The 20,825-nt window shown below is 44.3% G+C and overlaps 1 protein-coding gene across 1 annotated transcript in view; it reads right to left on the minus strand.

The window, feature by feature from the left end:
- Nucleotides 1-20,825, minus strand: part of LOC106589589 (cytohesin-3) — a 37,302-nt gene that overhangs the window by 9,200 nt on the left and 7,277 nt on the right. The window contains exons 2-9 of the mRNA XM_014179742.3: nucleotides 6,110-6,192; nucleotides 5,519-5,583; nucleotides 5,035-5,101; nucleotides 4,638-4,756; nucleotides 2,752-2,832; nucleotides 2,449-2,561; nucleotides 1,008-1,156; nucleotides 823-934 (exon numbers count right to left, since the gene is read on the minus strand). Coding sequence (XP_014035217.1) covers nucleotides 823-934; nucleotides 1,008-1,156; nucleotides 2,449-2,561; nucleotides 2,752-2,832; nucleotides 4,638-4,756; nucleotides 5,035-5,101; nucleotides 5,519-5,583; nucleotides 6,110-6,192 — 789 coding nt within the window. The remainder of the gene's footprint in view (nucleotides 1-822; nucleotides 935-1,007; nucleotides 1,157-2,448; nucleotides 2,562-2,751; nucleotides 2,833-4,637; nucleotides 4,757-5,034; nucleotides 5,102-5,518; nucleotides 5,584-6,109; nucleotides 6,193-20,825) is intronic.

The raw sequence follows: 20,825 nt of genomic DNA on the forward strand, positions 1-20,825 counted from the left end.
GTGTGAGACAGATGTCGGCCAGTCAGAGGAGGAATGTGATGGGTGGATCCTCATCCAAGATCAAAGAGATCACACAACCCATTCTAGATAACCCCATCACCCCTGTCAACCATAAGTCACAGTTCCACACATATCTCTGCAACAAACAAGCTCATAGATGACCACTAACCAGCCAGCAGCTAATACATCTGTTGACTTGGAAGATAAGAGCTAAATGTTGTTAGCATGGGACCTCAGGATGAGGTAAAGCAGAGGGGTGGGAGGCAGGGAGGGAGGGTAGGAGTAGAAGCTGTCCTAAACCATAGATCTAGGATCAGTTTACCGCCACCCTCAATCCTAACCATAACCATTCATGGGGATGGGGAAAATCTGACCCTGTATCAGTGGTTAGGGGTAACTTCTACTGGGATTTAGGGGGGGTACCTACCTCCTAGCGCAGAGTAAGAAGAAACAGCCAGTCACAGAACAGAACAGAAAGGTGACAGGTCAAAGGGTGTGAGGGAAAACAAGAGGGCACATTTAAAAGACTACCTAATTCAACAGAGACAACAATGACGCAGTAAGGACATAAAAGGAACGACAGAGCAAGGAGCAGCTGACTCACACAGACCATGCTTGGAGCGAGAGAGGGGGAAACAGAAGGACGAGACAGTAGTGCAGAAACACAATACGAGACGAAAGAGTTGCTTCGCCAAGTTCGCTACATTTTTCGCATCGCTAACATTTCCATCTGCCCTAAACGTGGCGAATACAGATATAGTATATTTGTATGCATGTTGGTGAACCAAGTACCAAGATATGGATTCTTTGGTCGTCACTCACCTAGTTTCAGTAGCCATCCCTCTCTGTCGGGGTTGAAGAACGTGTGTGTAAGATCGTTGCCATCGTCCTCTGGGATTTTGAAGGGTTCATTTTTGATGCTATCAAATAAATTCTGCAAAACAGAATACAAAAGGTTGAGTAATGGAAGAAACTTTTGCTCTCCATGCACACTCTCTCTGTCTTACCCTGAGTAGTTCCTCTGGCAGGTCTCCTCCCTCGTTGATTCCTCTGTTCATGGAGATGAATCTCTCTACAGGGGGCTTGTCTCTGACGTTGGGGTTGTGCAGGCTGGTGTTCAACATGATGATGGCAAACGACAGCACATAACAGGTGTCTGCAGGAGGGAGAGAAGTAATGAATATTTAGTACTGATACACGCCTCAACAGACACACCTCTCTGCCTTTCACTGAGGTTAACCAGGGATACGAGACACTAGAGTCAATTCATGTGTTTTGGGAATACTGTTGTCAATATATCGATCATTTCTGAATATTGATCTAGAAACAATAAACAACTTTTTATTTTATTTTCCTCTGCTCTCCTGCATCCATGACACTCCTGTACTACATTTTGGGATTAACGGAACCTAAAACCCAGAGTCCGTAGAAAGTAGACATTCCATTGTACTCGTGGTATATTCATTTCCTGCTGACACATACCAGCCCATGTCTGTACATAAATAATTATTCTCTGTTTCCCTCTGATGCACTCCTGTCCGTCCGTCCGTCCGTCCATCCAGAGCTACGGAGTGCATTGTCTGTCTCTACCACAGAGGCCCCCACTGAGTGCATTGTCTGTCTCTACCACAGAGGCCCCCACTGAGTGCATTGTCTGTCTCTACCACAGAGGCCCCCACTGAGTGTGTTAGGAGTTGTGGTACAGTACTGTTGTTCTGCTCTGGTTTACTCAGAGCAGAGATCCCACTGGGCACACACTGGTTGAGTCAACATTGTTTCCAGGTCATTTCAATGAAATGACATGGAACCAACGTGGAATAGACACTGAATTGACTTCTATGCCAAGTTGGATGTGTCTTGTGTGAAGAGAGCACAGATTCGCTGCACAGTCCCTCCCTCTCTGGGTAGAGCCATGACAGGCATAGAAAATGAACTATAAAGTATGTATTACCTATTGTGGAAATACTAGCCTTACTGTAGCTGTTGTTTTGTAAATAATTCTGGATTGTGTGGGGATAAAACGTTGTCTCATCCGGTCCTACTGTATTTCATCCACCTAAGAGATGCATACATGGCCAGATGTTTTGGTGGCTAACTACTAGTTGTTGATTCCACATGTGAACTTTTGACCCAGGACAGATGGCAAAGGTCTCCAATCAAGATCAGGAAGTATTCATTAGTGATAATTGAATTACTTTCGTATAAGGAGAATGCAAGGCTGAGGGTGACCTAGACCCACAGTGGTCAACTCAGAGGAACTGATCTAAAACAGTGAATGGACATTCACTATCACTAAGTTCCAAATGGCACACTATTCCCTATATAGTGCCCTACTTTTGACCAGAGCCCCTATGGGGCTTACCAATAGTGAATGTCAAGTTTCAATGTAGCAGCGTTTTGAGCCCTGTGGGTCTAGGCAGACTTAATGTTGAATGTCGAGGATCTGACCTGTTGACTGGAACACCCCGGGATTGCAGCCGCAGTATCGCGAGGCAAACGCCTCCATCATCCGGTCAATCTTCTGAGCCTCACCAGGAAGACGGAAACTCCACAGGAACTGCCTGCAACAGACAGAGAGCAGAAACATTCAGACACTTCATCGAACACAGATGAACAATTAACTTTCATCATCAGTATTGAGTGTATACCATATAGAGTCTGTTTTTATATAGAAATGACTCCATCAGTCCCTTTATAAAACCAGTTTTGTTTAGTTTGTTCCCTGTTAGATGATGGAAACATGCAGCTCACCTTAAGGCCTGGACGAGGTTGAGGTCAGCAAACTCATGGAGCTCTACGAACGCCTGCAGCACCTTGAGGTTAAACTCATCTCTGGGGACACAAGGACAGGTATTCCAATCAGGAAGTGGTTTTTTTTCTCAAGGCATTTTTCCAAAGCAAAGAATGGTAATATTATCAAGGGAATATCCCAAACATTTCCTGGAGAAGAGATTGAATAGTTCCACACACACAGGTTGAGCCCAGAAGGGAAAAACAATATTTCCACTGCAAATGTTTTATTTTGCCCAAGCAGATGCCTTTTCCTTTGAATTTCAGAAAAATTTTCTGCCTTCATTGATATACAAAACAACTCAGCAAGAGTCTGGAAGAAATCTTAACAGCTGGCCTATTGAAATGGATCCCAATACCTTGAGGTGCTGAGCTAATGAAGCTTGACATGGTCAAGGATGCATTTGATTGATGAAAAACAATCCAACAGAATCCACACAGTCTTTTGTGAGAGAGATTTGTTGAAGACAGTCAACATCACCTTTGAATCATAGTGGCCTGTGGTCCTCGGATGTTGTTTATTGAACATCCAATTGAATGTTCCTGAGGCTGACAACTCATTGTATTATGTATCGCTCATAAACTTCAGAAGGAAACCAAACTCAGGAAAGTTTTCCAAGTAAATAAGAGTTGCTGTGTGTACAAAGAGAGACATATCTGAGAAAGCAGGATTACTAACACATTACCAAAGATCCTGCCCGATTGTGTCATTTAAGACAGATCCGCCCACTCTCTCTCTCTCTCTCTATCCCTCTCTCGCTCTCTTTCTCTCCATTAAATCTGTAATTACAGTGTGTGTAATGATAGGTTCCAGATCCTCCCGTAAACTCAATTAGGACTAAATGCTAAGTATAGCCGCCCCACCAATGTTTACAGTTATTTCCACTGAGTGGGCTGGCTCTTTGATCATTCCCGCTGGGTTTAGAGGCGGGAACAGTGGAGGACGTTTGGGGGGATCATAGATTTAACATCTAGACTCTTAATATTGACGACTGACTCCAACACACCCACGTCTGGCACACACTGGCACACACATACACATCTGATGCAAACACACACACACACACACACACACACACACGTCTGATGCAAACACACACACACACCTGATGCAAACACACACACACACACACACACACGTGTGATACAAACACACACAGTCTGATGCAAACACGCAAACACACACACACACACACGTTTGATGCAAACACACACACACACACACACGTCTGATACAAACACACACACACAGTCTGATACAAATACACACACACACAGTCTGATGCAAACACACACACACACACACACACACACACACACACAGTCTGATGGAAACACACACACACACACAGTCTGCGTCACACTGCACATCTCTTTCAATACATAGACTCTCTCCATTCATCTATTCCTCCTGTTTTTCATATAACCTAACCTCCTGGTCTTTCACTTCTGAGATCATCTGAAGCTGCCAACAATGTTGTCTTTAAGTCCTTTAAACTGCCGTATCTCTAGTCCCAAGCTGACGCCCCTCTGTTAGCTGACATTGTGTTTCTGGGTTGAGTTGTTTTTTATTGCTACGCAGGTGTCCACAGTGAGCTGGCATAAGCGGGGGAGACGAGACCAGAGACACCCACGACGACTCGTTGCCAAGGTGATTTGTATTCCGAGGGAACCTGGTGGCCACTTTCATCAATAAATCCAGACCATAATATCCCACAAGGATGGCCTTAGATTCGCCAAGCGAATGGACTAATCACGCGGTGGACATAAATCTGCAGCGCGGCTTTGGGAGCACGACAGGGAGGGAAAACAGTTTCTCTACTAGGTAGATAGATAGGATGGCTTACCGCTCCCCTAAGTAGTCTCCGATAACAGTCTTGTTCAGGCCCTCACCCTTGTAGAGGAACTGAGAGATGTCTTCTGGGGTGTGCTGCAGAAGGTCGTTCTCCAGGAGAAACTGGATCCCCTGGAAACAAGATGGACGACAGACAGTGGGCTGTTTATCTCAATCAAGGGTGAATGATTGTAGCAGAGCAGTATATCACAGGGTTCCATTACTGGACAACACCCAGAAAACCAGGACTGAAATAAAAGACTTGAGGTCATGCATGCAAACGTGAACATAGCTTTTCAATATACTGGACACAGCACCACCAAAAGCTATCACAAGGCGGAATAAAATACTTAAGACGTGGCCATCCCTGAACCCCGAAGCTCTAGTTATACACATAAACATGAAAATACCTTCTTAGGATCCATGTTGAATTTCTTCCTCCCCATGGCGATTTGTTTGTTCCTCTGTGTTGTTTTGCTGTGAGACATGAAATGGAAGGAAAGCCATGAAAAACCTACAATACAACCAAGCAACCTCTCCTACAAAAACATGAATATTTCTTTACATGTAAAAAGCCACAGGTGCCTTTTTAACCTTCATCTGTTCGAACACCTGTGACCCATTAGTGCCTGTGACCCATTGAGCCAGATTTAAGACATGTCCTTTCTCACCGGAGATAACACTAGGGATCAACTAGTGATGGGAAACGAAGCAGGCTGATGGTGATAGATGAGATTATAAGGTAGTTCTGTCACATTTTGGTTGTGGAAATTAGATATGGTTCATTGGCTAAGGTTGATTGAAAGCACTGCACAGAATTCTTCACTATTCAAGTTAGAACAGTGAAAAACAAATTCAAGCACCAGTGAATGAGACCATGGGCTGTTCACTCACCTTTCTCCTACACACGTTAGTTGCTCAATCTCAGTCATGACTTCAGCGATCTCAAACTTCAAGCGCTGAGAGGGGAAGAAAAATAAATAGAATTGGATTCTTGGAATAGGCTGTATTCTGAGAAAACTCTTCATGAGTGAAAGCAGTACTGTACAAGAACATACATTGAATGAACAGAGACACTGACAGTGATCCAAAATAGTAATTCTGAGAAAATGATAGAGGCTACAGATGTAGAATATTAAATTTGACACGTTTCTCACTGCAGGAAAATAATCCTGCAGCAACAGGACATGATAACTATTGTGTGGATTATAATTAATGGACATTTTTGTAGAGATTGATACATTTTTTGTCAGGGCAAATCGATGGACATTTTAAAGTGGAAATTACAAACTTTATAAGTCTTTTTAAACGTTGAATACACTACAAGTTTGCATTTCCTGCGGTGCAGAACATTTCTTGCAACAACAGTATAATCAAATTAAGGTCCTACATCTGTACACGAGCACGTCAGAAAAATACAATACACTCTTCCTCAAAGCTTTCCCAGCTACTAAGCCGAGGCAAAGCAACTTCAAGGCTACCCACTTCAATATCATCCAGCAGCTCTCTCTTCCTCCGCCGGATGTTTGACAGCTCACCCCTCTCTTCCAGTGAGAGATCCTGAGGTACTAGAAGAGAGAGATCACAGGGAGAGAAACATCCTAGTCTTACTGCCGATGCATCTTGTTACACTACGCGTCACACACATCAAAGCAGATACATTTGTCTTAATTAGTGAAAAAAAGGTGAATGGTCTTAACTATTCCACATGAAAGTGTTTTCTGACCCTTTTTAATGCTCGGGAATATTCTATTAATAAAACCAATTCAGATTAAGTTTCCGTTCATTAAAAGCGAATTTGGTAAATTAACGCAACCGTCGCCCTCGACTCTTTAACCGCCCAAGGGCTTAGAGCTGAGGTGAAGCGAACACGAGTGCCCTCGCTCTCTCTCTCTCGATCCCCCTTTCTCTTTCATCCCTCTCTCTATCCCTCTCTTCCCCATCTCTATCCCTCTCTCCCCATCTTTATCCCTCTCTCCCCATCTCTCTCCATCTTTATCCCTCTCTCCCCATCTCTCCCCATCTTTATCCCTCTCTCTCCATCTTTATCCCTCTCTCCCCATCTCTCTCCATCTTTATCCCCCTCTCCCCCATCTCTCTCCATCTTTATCCCTCTCTCCCCATCTCTCCCCATCTTTATCCCTCTCTCTCCATCTTTATCCCCCTCTCCCCATCTCTCTCCATCTTTATCCCCCTCTCTCTTTCTCTCTCTCAGTGAAACCACCAGAGAAGGGTCACTGTGATCCGACTTCATTAACCCAGCTAAGAGCCAGCTAGATAGGCTATACACCCACTAAATCTCTCTTCATAAAGCAGGAACATGAAAAGCCTGATATCACTGCCAAGCCACTGCGTATAGATACTGTGGAAACATACAGTATTTACTTCACAGTTTCCCTTTATACAGAACCGAATAACATTACTAGTGAACTAAAGCCATGTCTTGCCAATGAAATAACATGGGAGCCTAGCTCAAGAGATGCCCAGTGCTAATTTAGCAGTTGGCAACTAGAGTTCTTACAAGAGGTGCTCAGGGGTCTAAACACTGATCGCAGCAATGATATTAATAAGACTAACAATTAAACAAAAGCCTGTGTAAAGTATTTTTTTTTAATTGTATTAAACTTTTATTTAACTAGTCAAGTCAAAAGGACTGTTCCCTTAACTATTTTATGTAATCCTATGTTGCACTGTGTGTCCGGGGGTCAGGTAGTGAGACAGAGAGCCAGTTCAGGATTTCCTCCTGGTTCACTGTGCTGCTGTCTGTGTTGCTCTATGACAATAGAAGGGATGTGGAGCTGCAATAATCACTGACTGGAGTTCAACATCCAAATAGAGACAATAATTAGCTGGCTAACCTCGGGGTTAACCTCGCTTTGGTTATACAACCTAAGTGGAACTGTGACTGAATGTGATGCAATTAGTTTCAAGTTCAAGTTGACGCAGCTCTCAATTGAGAAATGGCTAAAGTTATTCTTTGAAGTGGCACAATGTTATCTATGATAGGAAATGTCTGCTCATTTCAATTTGGCCTATTTCAAAGCAGAAATGTACAGAATTTTTCTTATTATTACCAAGAACACAAGAAATATCAAATCCTGTTTTCCAGAAACCCATTTGAGTCTATTTCTATAATAATGTGCGTCATCGACTCAACGCATTTTAGATTATTGCTTTTTACAGCAAATATATTTCGACTTATGTAATTTGCTTGTTGGATGGATGATATTCTGCATAGAGAGAACATAGCCTGGTTTTTCCCCTGCCTGAGACAAGAGGTTCTAATATGTCTCCTGGTTAATAGGACCGTCTGGGTAAATTCATCTGGCTGATTACTATCTGATTCATCATGGATGTTAATGAGAAGGTGTATGGGAGCTAACCTGGTTAAACCTGACTGAACACTGCTCAGGCTGAGCACACCACACGAGTGCAGCATTCCGTCTGAGCTCCCTTCAGAAGCCTCCCTACACCACATCTGCTCTGACCATTATATCACCCTGCAAAACACACCTACATCTATCAGATCAACAGGGAAACAAGCACGGCAAAAGCAGGGAAGGTACATTTAAAATGGGTAATAAATGTACCCTTCTGGTCCAGTGGTGGTGGACATTAAACATTAAGATAGGGTAGGGGGTCTACAAATTAGATTGCTATTACAATCCACCCTGGCAACCGCCCTCTGACTAATCCAGGAAATTAGTTTAGTAGAGTCTCCAGTTGGCAGACAGAGAAAGAGTCATTTGTGAATCTAACAGGGTCCAGAGCTCTGACAGTCACAACAACTGAATGGTTCCTTTATCAACAAAACAAGTCTTCATCAGTCTTACTTTTAGCAGTCATTAATGTCTATTCACCAGTCTGTATTCCACCTGTTTACACCGTCTAGGTGCCACAGGTACACTACCGTTCAAAAGTTTAGGGTCGCTTAGAAATGTCCTTGTTTTTGAAAGAAAAGCACAGTGCAAACTGGCTCTAACCAGAATAGAAAGAGGGGTGGGAGGCCCCGGTGGACAACTGAGCAAGAGGACAAGTACATTAGAGTGTCTAGTTTGAGAAACAGACACCTCACAAGTCCTCAACTGGCAGCTTCATTAAATAGTACCTGCAAAACACCAGTCTCAACGTCAACAGTGAAGAGGCGACTCCGGGATGCTGGCCTTCTAGGCAGTGTTGCAAAGAAAAAGGCATATCTTAGACTGGCCAATAAAAAGAAAAGATTAAGATGGGCAAAAGAACACAGACACTGGACAGAGGAACTCTGCCAGCATCCCGGAGTTGCCTCTTCACTGTTGAAGTTGAGACTGGTGCTTTTTGGGTACTATTTAATGAAGCTGCCAGTTGAGGACTTGTGAGGCATCTGTTTCTCAAACTAGACACTCTAATGTACTTGTCCTCTTGCACAGTTGTGCACCGGGGCCTCCAACTCCTCTTTCTATTCTGGTTAGGGCCAGTTTGTGCTGTTCAGTGAAGGGAATAGTACACAGCGTTGTACGAGATCTACAGTTTCTTGGCAATTTCTTGCATGGAATAGCCTTAATTTCTCAGAACAAGAATAGACTTACGAGTTTCAGAAGAAAGGTCTTTGTTTCTGGCCATTTTGAGCCTGTAATCGAACCAGCAAATGCTGATGCTCCAGATACTCAACTAGTCTAAAGGCCAGTTTTGTTGCTTCTTTAATCAAAAAACTGTTTTCAGCTGTGCTAACATAATTGCAAAAGGGTTTTCTAATGATCAATTAGCCTTTTAAAATGATAAACTTGGATTAGCTAACACAACGTGCCATTGGAACACAGGAGTGATGGTTGCTGATAATGGGCCTCTGTACGCCCATGTAGATATTCCATTAAAAATCAGCTGTTTCCAGCTACAATAGTCATTTACAACATTAACAATGTCTACACTGTATTTCTGATCAATTTGATATTATTTTAATGGACAAAAAAAAATTGCTTTTCTTTCAAAAACAAGTACATTTCTAAGTGACCCCAAACTTTTGAACTGTAGTGTATGTCAACACAGTTTTATGTGAATCTCAAATTGATTTGAGAGTTGCAGTTGAGTGCCACTGAAATAGCTACACATCTACTCTGTCAAATCTACTCCAGTGAGTGGAGTGACAGGTTGGGTTGAGCAGGTGCAAAAATGGCACCAGGGGGCAGGGGTTAAATAAACTCCAACATGAGCACCACAGAGCAGAGCCTCTATAAATCTATAAATAACCCTAACCCTCTATAAATTTACCCCCAAAACAAATCCCCTCAATCTCCTTTTAGGAGTAAATCCCTACGATGAAGTCCTCACCCAAAAACGACCAACTGTTCACTACCCTCCCTCTGCAACTGGGGTAGTTGATGATACAGGAACAGAGACAACTTCTGACTTGAGATCTGTGCACATTACTCTGTAGAATCTCTGACAGGATGGGATATATTTGGGGGTAAGAAAGCCCACCTCATTATGTTTAGTCAGCTTACAGTACAAAATAGCCTTGCACATGATACACATTCAAATAGACCTAAAACAGACTGTCCATTTCATCACATTTTAGCCACTTGTTGGAATGGAAAGTGTGATAAATCCTTAAATCAGAACCCCCACTCATCCCAGCTTGACCAGTGGAACAGAGTAGGACTTAGACCAAATCCCATACTCTGTTACTGTACATGGGCCAACTTCCCATTTTAAAAGCTAAACTGGGTAATGGGCACAGCCTGGCGGGTTGTCTTCACTGTCCCCTAGCTAGCCTGGTCTGTGTGTTGGAGCATGGGAGAACCCTGTCACTCCACTGGCCCCAGCAAAGAGATGGGATGAGATAGACAGGCCAGGCAGGCTGTCTCTGAAAGCCTCCTCTGGCTATAACCTGTAATCTGAAGCCTGTTGTCACCAATCCCTTTAATTTTATACCACTTGGACTCTGCTCATTGGCTTCACATGCACGCACAAACACACATTTACAGGGACAAACGTCATGCAGACATGCAGATGCAGGAGCACATAGACAGACACACGCACATAGATACAAACACACATATACAGATGCATGCACATCAGTGGAGGCTGCTGAGGGAGGAAGGCTCATAATAATGGCTGGAACAGAATGAATGGAATGGCATCAAACATTTGGAAACCATCGGTTTCCACTTATTCGGCTCCAGCCATTACTACATGCCTGTCCTCCCCAATTAAGGTGACACCAACCTCATGTCATACATACATACATACCTTAGGAGGCTGGTGGGGGGGGGGCAATAGGAGGACGGGCTCATTGTAATGGATGGAATTGTATCAAACATCAAATTTATGGAATCCACAAGTTTGACTCCGTTCCATTTATTACATCAATTACAATGAGCAGTCCTCCTATGGCTTCTCCAATCTAGCCTCCTCTGATACATACATACATACATACGGTGCATTCGGAAAGTATTCAGACCCCTCGACTTTTTGCACATTTTGTTAGGTCACAGCCTTATTCTAAAATTGATTAAATAGCTTTTTACCCTCATCAATCTAAACACAATACCCGATAATGACGAAGCAAAAACTGTTTTTTAGAAATGATAACAAATTTATTAAAATGTATAAACTGAAATATCACATTTACATAAGTATTCAGACCTTTTACTCAGTACTTTGTTGAAGCACCTGACGCAGCGATTACAGCCTCGAGTCTTCTTGGGTATGACACTACAAGCTTGGCACACCTGTATTTGGGGAGTTTCTCAAATTCTTCTCTGCAGATCCTCTCAAGCTCTGTCAGGTTGGATGGGGAGCGTTCAACTCCGGGCTCTGTCTGGGCCACTCAAGGACATTCAGAGACTTGTCCCGAAGCCACTCCTGCGTTGTCTTGGCTGTGTGCTTAGGGTCGTTGTCCTGTTGGAAGGTGAACCTTCGCCCCAGTCTGAGGTCCTGAGCAGGTTTTCATCAAGGATCTCTCTGTAATTTGCGCCGTTCATCTTTCCCTTGATCCTGACTAGTCTCCCAGTCCCTGCTGCTGAAAAACATCCCCACAGCATGATGCTGCCACCACCACCATGCTTCACCTGAGGGATGGTGCCAGGTTTCCTCCAGATGTGACACTTGGCATTCAGGCCAAAGAGTTCAATCTGATTTCATCAGACCAGATAATCTTGTTTCTCATGGTCTGACAGTCTTTAGGTGCCTTTTGGCAAACTCGAAGCGGGTTGTCATGCGCCTTTTACTGAGGAGTGTCTTCCATCTGGTCACTCTACCATAAAGGCCTAATTGGTGGAGTTCTGCAGAGATGGTTGTCCTTCTGGAAGGTTCTCCCATCTCCACAGAGAGACTCTAGAGCTCTGTCAGAGTGACCATCAGGTTCTTGGTCACCTCCCTGATCAAGGCCCTTCTCCCCTGATTACTCAGCGGCCAATTCTAGAAAGTGTCTAGGTGGTTCCAAACTTCTTCCATTTAAGAATCATGGAGGCCACTGTGTTCTTGGGGACCTTCAATGCTGAAAAAAAAAATTGGTACCCTTCCCCAGATCTGTGCCTGGACACAATCCTGTCTCAAAGCTCTACGGACAATTCCTTCGACCTCATGGCTTGGTTTTTGCTCTGACATGCACTGTCAACTGTGGGACCTTATATAGACAGGTGTGTGCCTTTCCAAATCATGTCCAATCAATTAAAATGACCACAGGTGGACTTCAATCAAGTTGTAGAAACATCTCAAGGATGATCAATGGAAAATGGAAAGCTGACTCAAGTCTGCCAAAAAGCACCTGGAAGCACCTGGATGATCATCAAGACTCTTGGGAGAATGTTCCACAGACAGATGCGTCAAAAGTATAACTTTTTGGACGACATTGGTCCCATGATGTCTGGCGAAAACCAAACACTGCATTCCACAGTAAAAACCTCATACCAACGGTCAAGCATAGTGGTGGTAGTGGGATGCTTTGGGGATGCTTTGCCAAAATTCCTCCACAGCGATGTGAGAGACTGATCAACAACTACAGGAAGCATTTGGTTGCAGTCATTGCAGCTAAAGGTGGCACAACCAGATATTTAGTGTAAGAGGGAATTACTTTTTCACACAGGGGAATTGGGTGTTGCATAACTTTGTTAATTAAATAAATATAATAAGTATTATTTTAATAATATTAGGTTTTGGATGAAGATCTGATAATATTCAGTATCAAAAATATGCAAAAAGAGAAAATTTAAAAGCGAGCAAATACTTTTCACAGCACTGTACATGCATACATACAAACTGTAGCACACACACAGACACACGCTCGTGCTGCCAGCTGGCTTTAAACCCGCTAACACCCACCCCCACAGCTCTTAATCCCAATCGGACCATGGGGCTGACGGCCACAGTGGAAGTGGGATGTATACAGTGCACACACACAGATGTTGTTTCCAATGGCCAGCCAGCCAGCCAGCCAGCCAGCCAGCCAGCCAGCCACTCTTTCCCTCTCTTCGGTAACCTACTTTGGCAGTGACAACACGGACAGACACAGTAACAAACATTTGTAGTCTTGTTTAGCTGTATGGAGATGCGACCTGGCAGTTTGTCAAGACGCAAGAATGTGTGGAATGATTAGTACAGGGCAAGCCAAATGGCAATGGGTTATGATGAGTGTGTGTACTGTATTCTGTATGTTAGTCAGTGTAGCTAATGGAAGTGTATTATTTTCATGAACGTATAATCCGGCTGCTGTTTGGCCTTTTCAATAGTTGAGTATGTTGCACCTCACTGCTTTGTGGATCCAGAAAAAAATACTATAAATGTGTATCTATGAATGTGTGTATACAACTATGCAGGAGCGATCACTATACCATTATTTGCAGTAATAGCTCATGTTTGGGTGAGAGGAGAGCAAAGATTTTGTGTGTGTGTGTGTGTGTGTGTGTGTGGGGGGGGGGGTAATATCTTGGGGTTTAGCTACTACAGCAGGATCTAGTACCAGGGTCTAGAGAGATCTAAGATCTAGTACTGGGGGGCTAAACCAAACTGCCATCCAATGATTGCATTGTTTAATCTGCTGTTTTAAGGAGCGGGAGCGGACCCCTGCTAGGGGGTGATCCATCCATCCGGGTGGTCCCTCCCTCCACCCTGGTCTGTCCAGACATCATGTCCCCTCATGTCCAACATCTGCTCAGGATCACCACTAGAATGTAAATATTTGATTTGATGTGCTGGGGCCTTATATCAGCTAGGGCCTGATACTTCACGCCCATATGCCTGCTGCCAGTACATTCATATTTCTGTAGATTTGATACACCTTGGAATGAGATTGATGCTGTTTCTGGCACCCACTTCTAATCAGAGAGCTCGATGGGGGTCGAGTGACTGAAAACTGAAGACAAACCACTGCCTGGCGATTGTTGCCTGGAAGTCCAGGATGTTGATGCTTGTCTATTCTGACCAGGCGGAGCAAAGCTGTCTTTGGCTGACCTGCTGGAGGCTTGAAAGACTAGACACACAGGCCACTTCAAAATAACAGTCATAGAACACCGAAGACATTTACTGACTTCTGTGTTATATATTGTGTTGTTAGGGTGAACGTTTGTACAATCTATAAGCACACATTTGACGTCTACCTGTACATCTTGTGTAGTTACTAGCTATAAGCACACCTCCTTTTAGAATCCCTGAAAACACAAGCACAGCACACTTCTTCCTTTTAGAATCCCTGAAAACACAAGCACAGCACACTTCTTCCTTTTAGAATCCCTGAAAACACAAGCACAGCACACTTCTTCCTTTTAGAATCCCTGAAAACACAAGCACAGCACACTTCTTCCTTTTAGAATCCCTGTGAACTCTAAATAGGTGTTCTGGTTCTACATTCTTGTGTTCTCAGGGCCACAGGGCTGAGGGCTCCAGAGAGTAGAGCTGGGATGATAAACCGAAAATGATCGATACCAACCGAACCAACCATTTATTGAGGACATTTTACTGATATCGATATGTAGCCTTTACTAGAGGAATGTGACATTTGAAATGAAATAAGTCCTAATATAGGCTATCGCTAACGGAACAATTGATAGCCACAACATTCAATGTAGTAGTAGTAGTTTAAAGGGTAATGTAAAAAAGTAACTGGTGCACACTAATGTTGTAAACTTAGCGTTCAATTGATCGTTATCGTGATAATTCAGTCAATTTATCATGATATGGATTTTTCTCCATATCGCCAAGCTCTACCAGAGAGCAGCAGTTACCTAGCCTGGCCAAGAAACACACACAACCCACGTAGCCTCCAGCCTCTATCCAGCCTCTAACTACCCCCTTAATATTGGATCTACTTCCATTAAGTTCCCCTACTAGTGAAATAAGATAATTATTACTCAAGGAAAGTACGGTCTCTCGCTCTCTCTCTTTTGCTATTTCTCAGTCTCTCGCTTTCCTTCTACATCTCTTCTCCTCTATCTGAACTCCATCCCTGTCTGTCTCTCTTCTCATTCTTCCTAATTTGATAACTCATTAACAATCGAGGCAATATACTGCATCCAAACAAAATGATCTGTGGGACATGCCAACTCTACCAGACAGTTGTACGTGCTAGTCCACTACCCTCTCTTCCATGGCACTGAAAACACATTGGGAAGCCTCCTCAGTATTCTCCATAATCAATTCCATATGTGGTGTTTCTTTACAGACGAGGCAGCAGTACTGGAATCCTTTAAGAGTCCCTCTCAATCCCTCCTTAAACCTAGTCTGTGCAGTGCCAATGATGCCTCACCCCTTAAGCAGTGTGTGTGTGTGTGCGCGCGTCTACTGTCTAGCCTAATCCTTCAATGTTGTCCCACAATACACTGAACTCAATCTTAACAGTCAAAATGAACGGAATTCTTTTTTTCTAAATCTCCTTTTAAGCTGTTTCAATAAGGCAACATGGTAGGAGGCCTCATAAAGGCTACCTTAAGGATGGAAAAACAGATTATATTCTCATTCTGGTCATCTCAAAAGAATCAAGTCAAAGCCTATTTTGGGCTTTAAATATAACATGTATCATATAGCACACAGAGTAGAAATATGTCATAAAGATACAGTGGAGAAGGAAGACAGTAAGACACAGGATGGTAAAATAAAACATAAGGAAGAAAACAGGACTTACTCTGAAAAACTAGAATTGCAGAGAGAGAAACAGCTGCGTAGGGGGGCTAGTTCGTTGACTGGCTGTATCTGATGTAGCCATATAGCCTATGGCTGTAGGTAGCAGATGCCTTGTGCAAGCCAGAAGGTCCTCCAGGCAGTGTTCGAGCTACAGACCAGCCAAAAGGCACCCACAGCATGGCAATAATGACTTCCTAATGTCCCCTCACACACCTCACCCTACCGCCACAACGAAGACTGCTGGCCAACGAAATAGACCTATAGCATATATTCAGGGCAGGAAACCACTAATGTCTGGATTCATATGAAACTTCAACACCCCAAAGACTCAAGCAGTTTGTATTGATGTTCTTCTTAAAGAACATGTATGTTTCCATGCCCAGTGAGAATGATACATGGCATAATTATAGTCTCCAAGATACAGAATGAAAGCCAAAGGACTTGACAGTAAAATGGAGATGAATTCAACATAAAATAATAAAGTATTCATTTGAAAAAATAATTGTTGTCAAGGTGCCCATTTCTGATAAGAAAAGCCTATTGACAGATACAACTGCCCCTCAACACCGCAACCTACAGTCCCAAAGAACAAATGCACACACACACACACACAAATCATGCACAAACACACACACACTTTCTGCCCAGAGAGAATGGAAGGAAAGGGGTTTCCCACTTGGTGTTTCCCACGGTCAGATAGAAGAAAGCGTGTTGAAAGAGAGAGGGTGTCACTAAGGTTATCAGGATCCGGACACAAGAAATACTGACAAGACACACAGCACTTAGTAAAAAGCCCATTCCAACAGAGCACTCAGTAAAAAGCCCATTCCAACAGAGCACTCAGTAAAAAGCCCATTCCAACAGAGCACTCAGTAAAAAGCCCATTCCAACAGAGCACTCAGTAAAAAGCCCATTCCAACAGAGCACTCAGTAAAAAGCCCATTCCAACAGAGCACTTAGTAAAAAGCCCATTCCAACAGAGCACTCAGTAAAAACACCATTCCAACAGAGCACTCAGTAAAAAGCCCATTCCAACAGAGCACTCAGTAAAAAGCCCATTCCAACAGAGCACTCAGTAAAAAGCCCATTCCAACAGAGCACTCAGTAAAAAGCCCATTCCAACAGAGCACTCAGTAAAAAGCCCATTCCAACAGAGCACTCAGTAAAAAGCCCATTCCAACAGAGCACTCAGTAAAAAGCCCATTCCAACAGAGCACTCAGTAAAAAGCCCATTCCAACAGAGCACTCAGTAAAAAGCCCATTCCAACAGAGCACTCAGTAAAAAGCCCATTCCAACAGAGCACTCAGTAAAAACACCATTCCAACAGAGCACTCAGTAAAAACACCATTCCAACAGAGCACTCAGTAAAAAGCCCATTCCAACAGAGCACTTAGTAAAAAGCCCATTCCAACAGAGCACTCAGTAAAAAGCCCATTCCAACAGAGCACTCAGTAAAAAGCCCATTCCAACAGAGCACTTAGTAAAAAGCCCATTCCAACAGAGCACTCAGTAAAAAGCCCATTCCAACAGAGCACTCAGTAAAAAGCCCATTCCAACAGAGCACTCAGTAAAAAGCCCATTCCAACAGAGCACTCAGTAAAAAGCCCATTCCAACAGAGCACTCAGTAAAAAGCCCATTCCAACAGAGCACTCAGTAAAAAGCCCATTCCAACAGAGCACTCAGTAAAAACACCATTCCAACAGAGCACTCAGTAAAAACACCATTCCAACAGAGCACTCAGTAAAAACACCATTCCAACAGAGCACTTAGTAAAAAGCCCATTCCAACAGAGCACTCAGTAAAAAGCCCATTCCAACAGAGCACTCAGTAAAAAGCCCATTCCAACAGAGCACTCAGTAAAAAGCCCATTCCAACAGAGCACTCAGTAAAAAGCCCATTCCAACAGAGCACTCAGTAAAAAGCCCATTCCAACAGAGCACTCAGTAAAAAGCCCATTCCAACAGAGCACTCAGTAAAAAGCCCATTCCAACAGAGCACTCAGTAAAAAGCCCATTCCAACAGAGCACTCAGTAAAAAGCCCATTCCAACAGAGCACTCAGTAAAAACACCATTCCAACAGAGCACTCAGTAAAAACACCATTCCAACAGAGCACTCAGTAAAAAGCCCATTCCAACAGAGCACTTAGTAAAAAGCCCATTCCAACAGAGCACTCAGTAAAAAGCCCATTCCAACAGAGCACTCAGTAAAAAGCCCATTCCAACAGAGCACTCAGTAAAAAGCCCATTCCAACAGAGCACTCAGTAAAAAGCCCATTCCAACAGAGCACTCAGTAAAAAGCCCATTCCAACAGAGCACTCAGTAAAAAGCCCATTCCAACAGAGCACTCAGTAAAAAGCCCATTCCAACAGAGCACTCAGTAAAAACACCATTCCAACAGAGCACTCAGTAAAAACACCATTCCAACAGAGCACTCAGTAAAAACACCATTCCAACAGAGCACTTAGTAAAAAGCCCATTCCAACAGAGCACTCAGTAAAAAGCCCATTCCAACAGAGCACTCAGTAAAAACACCATTCCAACAGAGCACTCAGTAAAAACACCATTCCAACAGAGCACTCAGTAAAAAGCCCATTCCAACAGAGCACTCAGTAAAAACACCATTCCAACAGAGCACTTAGTAAAAACACCATTCAAACAGAACACTTAGTAAAAACACCATTCAAACAGAACACTTAGTAAAAACACCATTCAAACAGAGCACTTAGTAAAAACACCATTCCAACAGAGCACTTAGTAAAAACACCATTCCAACAGAGCACTTAGTAAAAACACCATTCAAACAGAGCACTTAGTAAAAACACCATTCAAACAGAGCACTTTCCTTTATCCCCCTGACAAAGGCAAAGCTGAAAATGTCCCTGCAGAAACTAGAGGAAATAGAGGCTCTAAAAACCCACAACCAGCATCAAGTGAGCGCTGGACAATTTGTAGGACTACAAAGTATTTCATTTCTGCTTTCACTCTACCAGCCTAACTACACAATGAGTCTATAAAATAGACTTTGTGCCATACAACACTTGTGATTTAGGGTCTGTTTTACACAATGTGAGCGCAGACGTCTGTCTTGTGGCATGTAAACAGCACAGAGGAGTGCGCCAAGTGTGTAGAAGTAGGAGTAAACACGCATTAATGAATTCCATATTCTACTCTACTCACTGCCCTAGTTTCTCAGAGTGTGCCGGAGTGTGTGTGTGTTGTGTTCTTCTGTGTAATTATCTCTGTTTGTTCTCCTATGAGAGGCAGTATGCATGCTCACTATCAGCACATATAAGAACATGAACTAATCCTATATCATGGCCCTTTTTCCCCTCTCCTTGTTAGCAGGCAGTAAACGGAGGCGGAACAAATTATGCCCCAACTTTGACCATATGCCGCACAGTACAGCTCCATGACATTATGAAGCATTACACTCTGCACAGCACTGATTTGAGTTTAAGGGTTTTGGCTTGAATTAAAAAGGCATTTTAACCAGCGCTACTCTGACTACCAGGGGTAAATTTAGCATGCCAGCATAGTGTACAGTATGATTTGAGCGCACACACACATTTTACTAGACACTCTTATCCAGAGCAAATAGGGTTAAGTGCCTAGCTCAAGGGCACATTGGCAGATGTTTCATCAATGTCACGGTTGTTCGAAAGAGCGGACCAAGATGTAGCATTTTCGTAGTTCCACATATTTATTTATTAAAAGTGAAACTGAATGCAATACATTAATAACTTTAAAATACAAAAACAAACCGTGACGCAGAGAGGACGACACACTACTCAAAAGACAATAACCCACCAACAACATGCAGAAACACCCCTACTAAATATGACCTCCAATCAGAGGCAACGAGGACCAGCTGCCTCCAATTGAAGGTCAACCCAATAAACCCCAACCTAGAACTACAACATAGAAATAGAAAACATAGAACAAACACAAAAACACCATCTGTCACGCCCTGACCACTCTACCATAGAAAATAACAACTTATTTTGGTCAGGACGTGACAGTACCCCCCCCCCCCCCCCCTAAAGGTGCAGACTCCGAATGCACACGGTCAAAAAAACAAATAAAAAAACAAAAAAAAACACAAAGGGAGGGTAGGGTGGGTGACTAATGTCTATGGCGGCGGCTCTGGTTCCGGGCGTAGTACCCCCACCGCCCGCTGATCCCCCCCGCTTCTGTATGTCCGGAGGAACCAGACCATGGATGATCGCCGGAGGCTTCGGACCTCTAACCGCCGCCATAGAAGACTCTGGGCTAAAGGCCGCCGCTGAAGACACTGGGCTGCAGACCGCCGCTGGAGGCTCTGGGTTGCAGACCGCCGCTGGAGGCTCTGGGTTGCAGACCGCCGCTGGAGGCTCTGGGTTGCAGACCGCCGCTGGAGGCTCTGGGTTGCAGACCGCCGCTGGAGGCTCTGGGTTGCAGACCGCCGCTGGAGGCTCTGGGTTGCAGACCGCCGCTGGAGGCTCTGGGTTGCAGACCGCCGCTGGAGGCTCAGGGCTGCAGACCGCCGCTGGAGGCTCAGGGCTGAGGAGCGTCGCTGGAGGCTGAGGAGCGTCGCTGGAGGCTCAGGGCTGAGGAGCGTCGCTGGAGGCTCAGGGCTGAGGAGCGTCGCTGGAGGCTCAGGGCTGAGGAGCGTCGCTGGGGGCCGAGTGCTCACAGCAGGCACTGGCTGTACCGGGTTATGGATGCGCACTGGAGGCCTGATGCATGGGGCTGGCATAGGCGGCGCCAGACTAGTAACACGCACCTCAGGGCGAGTGCGGGGAGCAGGAACAGGACATACTGGACAGGCGCACTGGAGGCCTGATGCGTCGGACTGGCTTTGGAGGCGCCAGACTAGTAGCACACACCTCAGGGCGAGTGCGGGGAGCAGGAACAGGATGTACTGGGCTGTGAAGGCGTACTGGAGGTCTGGAGCTTATGGCTGACACAACCCGTCCTGACTGAATGCCAATCTTAGCCCGACAACGATGAGGCGCTTTCACCAAGCGCACCGGGCTGTGAATGCGTATGGGCGATACAGTGCGCATTCCCGTATAGCTAGGTGCTTGCCTCGTCACCCGCTCCCCATGGTAAGCACGGGGAGTTG

The sequence above is a fragment of the Salmo salar genome, chromosome 28 (genome assembly GCF_965601325.2).
Source record: "Salmo salar chromosome 28, fSalSal1, whole genome shotgun sequence".
NCBI classification, from domain to species: domain Eukaryota; kingdom Metazoa; phylum Chordata; class Actinopteri; order Salmoniformes; family Salmonidae; genus Salmo; species Salmo salar.